The sequence below is a fragment of the Trachypithecus francoisi genome, unplaced genomic scaffold (assembly GCF_009764315.1).
Source record: "Trachypithecus francoisi isolate TF-2019V2 unplaced genomic scaffold, Tfra_2.0 Lachesis_group16, whole genome shotgun sequence".
Classification (NCBI taxonomy): Eukaryota; Metazoa; Chordata; class Mammalia; order Primates; family Cercopithecidae; genus Trachypithecus; species Trachypithecus francoisi.
In genome coordinates, this window is record NW_022681461.1 from 1,911,564 (window position 1) to 1,917,563 (window position 6,000).

Here is a 6,000-nt window from a genome sequence, read left to right on the forward strand (position 1 = left end):
AACGCCACGCACCGCCGTTGACACATTCCCCGCCACTGAAAACAGACTGCCAATTCCCTCAAAACCGTGGACAGCTCTGCTGTTTACACAGCGTTGGCACATACATCATCACATTTAATGCCTTTACACGCGTCACTGTCAATCCCAGCAAACCTAACAGCTGCCAAATTGGATTTATGAGTCTCCAAGAACGGTCGAATCAGCACTAACAGAACAGCTATCGAAGGGCTGCTTGGCTACCTGCTCTGGCTGGCTGGGATTTCTCAAAGTGACAACCCGGGCATTCATCTTGCCGGCTGGCTCGAATGCCATCAACGTGACACCTTCCTTCTCGAGGCCCCGGCGGGGAGCGGACCCCGGGAGGCGGAGGCGTGCGGGGGGCGCGCTAGGGGCAGGGCGCTAGAGGCCCGGGAGAGGGGCTCCGGCTTCCGCGCCGGACGGGGAACGCGGCGCCCCCGGGTCCCAAGGCTACGGAGCAGCGGGGGTTTGGCCAACGCCAAAAAGGGGCAGCTCCCGTGCCAGGCGCGGTCAGCGCGCTCGGGGAATCCTCTGGGGCTGATTGAGAGGTTGTGACTAGCGCGAGGGCCAACCGAACTCGCAATCCCTGGAGGCGGAATCCACAGGAACTCGGAAGCAGCCCGCGGGGAGGAGCTGCAGGTTCGAGACGCCGGGCTGACGCCCACAACTTAAGAAAGGTGACCCTCGGTCCATCTTGCCGGTGGAGGAGGATGCACTGGCTAAAGTTACAGCTCACAGCCCACGCAGCTAGAAACTCGGGGCCGGGGGCGCTCCCCAGGAGCCAGGCTCCCAAAGGGGGTGTGGCGGCCGGGGCGTTTAAGGGGGTGGGGGCGAAAGTGTTTCGGCCCGACCCCGGAGGCCCCGGGCAGCCCGGAGGGGTGGGCCAGGGCCCCGCGCCGGGTGCGGCCGTCCGGGGCCCTCCGCGCGCCCGCTGGCCGACTCACCGGTGATGTCCAGGTACACGTCGTCCTGGGAGTCCCGGCAGCGCAGGTCCTGCTGCGTGGAGCTGCGGATCTTCTTCACACCCAGCGAGGTCGACGAGCAGCGCCGCGAGCAGGGGGGCGCGGCGGCCCAGCTCGACCGCCGCTCGCTTTTCCGCTTCATGGAGGCGGCCGCGGCCCGTCAGGGGGCCACGACCATGGCCCCGCGCGCCCGCGCGCCCGCCGAGGCTCCCGCCAGCCCCGCGCGGGCGCTCGGGGCGGCGGGCGCAGAGCGGCGCTGCGGGGACGGCGGGCGCCGGCGGAGCCCGGCGGTAGGCGGTCGCGCAGGAGCCGGAGGAGGAGCCCGGCCCACAGCGCCTGCCCCGCTCCCTCCCGCGGCCGCCGCGGGACCCGCGCCGCAGCCCTCTCTACAGCGCCTCCTGCCGCGGCCGGCGCCCCCAGCCCGCCCCCAGGTGCCCGCAGCCTGCTGGCGCGGCCGAGGGGACTGGGCTGCCGCTGGCGGCTGGGGCTGCCCGGGGTAACCGTGCGTGCCCACCGCGGCCGCGGACGCTGCTGCGTAGGCGCCGGGGCACAGCCAGACGCGGCTCGTGGGGACCCCAGGAGGGCTGTTCCGTGGCGCTTCATTCACAAAAAAGGGCCCACAACCCTCCTCGGGGCCCGCAGACTAAGGCCTTTCATTGGCCAGCGCGGCGTGACGTCACGGAGACGGGGCTTTTCTACAGGCAGGTACTCGGTGACGCCATAAAGAAAACTCTGAGCGCTTCCGCCAATCAGAGGTAAAGTGTGCTAGCGACCTTCGCCGGCCCCCCAACTTCTGTTTCTTCTGTGTCCTCCGGCTGCCAGCACCCCAGATCCCAACTTCCTTTAGTGAGTCACCAAACATTTACACAGCCCCATCCTAGTAACTTAACTCCAGGTCTTTGGCATGTATATATCTTAGAGTATTTCTTGAATTTCCTTGTAATTCGCGCCAAGAGAAAGGGACTTTTGCCATGGCTGCCAGCTTGGAAGAGTATGGCCTGAGTACATTACCTGCAGCTATATACATTTAAAGTAGAGTTAATTTCAGAACTTTAGTAGAACTATTTAAACAACTACGCTCTATTTATCGATCTATGTTCAAAGAGGCCAAGAAGAGCTTCTTAAGGACCCGATAAAACTTCCGTGGAACCACAATATACCGTGGTGGTTTGCACCTCAGAGTTTCTCATCTCGGAATCCAGCACCCACATTAATTCAGTAATTTTATACACTCATTGCTGTGTATACCGAGGTGTCGACAGGTCCGATTATATCATGAAGTATTGACGCAAGGGGCAACTTGAGTCCTTGAATTTTTTATCTGGCACACTGTAGGGTCATATCTCTTGTTTTTCTACTGGATTAAAATAATGCTCTATCTTAACCAAAAGCTGTCATTTTGGAGGGCCTTTAAACAAACGTCCATGGCAGCATCTAAAAGGGTGAGAAGATTGGAGAGTAGTGTTAAGATTTCATGGCCCCCAATTTTACATCTGCAAGCTGTCCCTATTTTTCACCAGCACTTGAACGTTTTATCCTGCAGTTCCGCAGTTAACTGCCAGCCTGGGGAAAAGAAAGATGAATTTGAGTCAGTCCCCTTGGAAGCCTCTCAGAAATGCAAATTTTCATAGAGCACCTCAGGAAGGGGCTCTTTGACTTCAATTGTTGTGGGCTTTTGCCTTAAGCACTGCTAAATAAGGAAGTAGGGGGGTTGTGTCTGAAGCTAGAGATGAGCAGCTCTGTAAGCCCTTTTTTTAAGGTTGGTTCTCCTATTCATTCCTCCTCTGTTTCCCCTAAGGACATCAGTGAAGGCCTTAAATTTAAAAAGGTCTACATATTTGTCTGCAGGGGCAGCAAAGAAAGCTAGAGAGTGGGAGGCTGTCTTAGAGAGCAGAAATGGTAGGTCACAGCCCTTTGTTTTGACCTGGAGGAAGAGGAGGAGACCTTTCAGACTGGCCCAGGGGCTCAGCATTGGAAAGCCACCCAGTTTCCCAGACTACCAGGGATTTTAAAGGAGTGGGTCTTGTTTTGAATAGATATTACAAGGGACTGGTCCGTGTGGCTCCCTAGAAGTATAGAAAAACAAATATCTCCATGACATTCTGGTCTTTTGAGAGTAACTTGTTTAAATGTCGGGAATTCGGGAGGCAGAGGTTGCAGTGAGCCAAGATTGTGCCACTGCACTCCAGCTTGGGTGACAGAGCTAAACTCCATCTCAAAAAAAAAAAAAAGTGTCATAAATACAGATAATTATACCATTTAAATATTTTCATACTTTGCAAGTATATAATTTTATGCTTTGTATAGTATGAACAGACAAGGTATAGGACCACACTTTGTGATTATGCGGAAGTATCTTTCCTTCTTGTGAATAGGAAGTCTGTGTGCTGAGTATACACATTAAAGTTTTAAACCCTATTTATATTTTGTTTTTAGGTCATGTTTAGATAGAGGCAGAAAAATGCTGTTTCCTAGCTGATGCTTGTTTTGTGTGTGTGGCTCTGCTCTTGAATGGTTTGACTCCTCCCCCTCTTTGATAAGTTGATCCCTGGGCTCTGAGAATTTGGCCACAGGAAATGTATTTTAGTTTGCTTCCCTGATTAGTTGGTTGTTCATTGCTTGACGACTCATAGAATTTTACAGCTTGAAAGCTCCTTAGACAATATTTGGCCCAAGGCTATCCTTTCACAGTGAGGACACGAGGACCCAGATGAGTGGCTAGAGAGGGAACCAAAACTCTCTAGAAGCTGGGTTGCCTTTTCCTGAACTGCGGAGCTTAGGGAACAGATGCATCTGGTTGATTCTCAACATTACCGCAGCACAATGAAAAGAGAAAAAAAAAAAAAAAAAGGAGGGATTCTCTCTAAAATATTCCTCTTTCCTAGGTAAATTCACCCTGAAATGAAAACAATTGTGGAACATTTTCTTATATGTATATTCCAGATAGATCATATTCTGAAAATGTGAAATGTTACACTAAAATCAGTAGCAACTGGTTGATAGATATGTGATGTAAATTTCAAATAATTTAAGTTTCAGAATCTGTGAATTAGTTTTAATTATGTGAAGATAAATAATTTGTACAAAGTCAATTTCCATAAGTTGGTTAATTTCATAAAAGGTTAAATTTGATAAATATGGTACGTTCCATAAAAAGTTAAGTTTCCATAAAACTAGAGGGCTTAGGTGGCAGTCATATGGGAAAACGGGCACACACTGAAGTCTTCACTCTCATGTATAAAAAGAGTTGTTTTGGGCCAGGCGCGGTGTCTCACACCTGTAATCCCAGCACTTTGGGAGGCCAAGGCAGGCAGATCACCTGAGGTCAGGAGTTCGAGACCAGCCTGCTCAACAGGGGGAAATCCCATCTCTATTAAAAATACAAAAATAAGCCAGTCATGGTGACACATGCCTATAATCCCAGCTACTTGGGAGGCTGAGGCAGGAGAATTGCTCCAACCTGGGAGGTGGAGCTTGCAGTGAGCCAAGATCATGCCATTGCCCTCCAGCCTGGGCGACAGAGTGAGACTCCGTCTCAAAAAAAAAAAAAAAAAAGGCCAGGCGCGGTGGCTCATGCCTGTAATCTCAGCACATTGGGAGGCCAAGGCGGGTGGATCATGAGGTCAGGAGATTGAAACCATCCTGGCTAACACAGTGAAACCCTGTCTCTACTAAAAATACAAAAAATTAGCCGGGTGTGGTGGCAGGCGCCTGTAGTCCCAGCTACTCAGGAGGCAGGAGAATGGCATGAACCTGGGAGGCAGAGCTTGCAGTGAGCTGAGATACAGCGCCACTGCACTCCAGCCTGGGTAACAGAGTAAGACTCCATCTCAAAAAAAATAAATTAAAAAAAAAAAAAAAGAGTTGGTTTTGTTTCATTGGATATCCTGGCAATCCCAACATTAATCCGAAGTCTGCCATGTTCATGCCCCTTAAGATGAAAATCTTTTAGAACCATAAAAATGGAAGGAATGAATGTTTGTTGAGCTACCACCAAATATTGGACACTGCTAGGGGTTTCATTCTCATGCCCTGTTGCGTGGTATTCTCATTTGAGAGGTCATGGCAGTTATCCTAGGTCACTAAATCAGTTTGGTTTGGAAACCCAGGATACAGGATACACATGTGGCTCAAGTACTGAGGGGCTGGCATCATTTTTCACTGCCAAGAGCAGGGTCTAAAGGGATCCTGCCTTGCAGGTGGGCTTCTGAAATTAAATAACGTGTATAGTTGTGTAAAATGTCAGAAACTTGGATGAGCTTCTTTGGATCTCAGACCACACCATAGTATTGTAGATTTTTAAAACAATATTTCTGCTGTTAATTTGTTTTTTGGTTGTATACACTCCTGCTAAAAATAACTACAATCATGCATCGCTTAACGAAGGGAATGCTTCTAAGAAATGTGTCACTAGATTATTTCATCGTTGTGAAAATATCATAGAGTGTACTTACGCAAACCTACATGGTTTGGTCTACTACACACCTAGGCTGTACGGGAGAGCCTACTGCTCCTAGGCTGCAAACAGGTACAGCATGTTACTGTACTGAATACTGTAGGTGACTATAACAGTGGTTAAGTATTCATGTATCTAAACATTATCTAAACATAGAAAAGTTACAGCAAAACTATGGTATTGAAACTTTATGGGACCATTGTCCTGTATGTGGTCTGTTGAAAAAAACATCATTGTGTGGTACATGACTGTAAATAAAATAAATAATAATAATGAAACCCCAGGGGGCAGGGGTAGGGGACAATGAGAATTCTGGTTATTTTAAGTCTTGTGTTCAGAGTATGATCGAAGTAGCCTTCACCTGAAAGCCAAAGAGGCCTGAGCCTTAAGGGACTGAATGATACCCAAATCTTCCTCTAGCATTACCGGTTTTTTTGTTGTTTTTTTTTAGAGGGAGTCTTGCTCTGTCCCTCAGGCTGGAGTGCAGTGGAACGATCTCAGCTCAGGAGTGAGCACCACACCCGGCTTGCGTTACCTTTTGAAAGACGCTGATAAATTAGCCGG

General features: G+C 49.9%; 1 protein-coding gene across 8 annotated transcripts in view; it reads right to left on the reverse strand.

The window, feature by feature from the left end:
* Positions 1–1,582, reverse strand: part of CDC14B (cell division cycle 14B) — a 146,015-nt gene extending 144,433 nt beyond the window's left edge. For 4 of the 8 annotated variants that reach the window (XR_004443306.1, XM_033236667.1, XM_033236663.1 and 1 more), the window contains exon 1: positions 963–1,582. Coding sequence is in view for 7 of the 8 variants with exons in the window: in XM_033236667.1 (XP_033092558.1) it covers positions 963–1,122 (160 nt within the window). In the remaining variant the exon portion in view is untranslated. The remainder of the gene's footprint in view (positions 1–962) is intronic. The other 4 variants (XM_033236662.1, XM_033236657.1, XM_033236659.1 and 1 more) reach the window with 1 other exon arrangement.
* Positions 1,583–6,000: the final 4,418 nt, after the last annotated feature.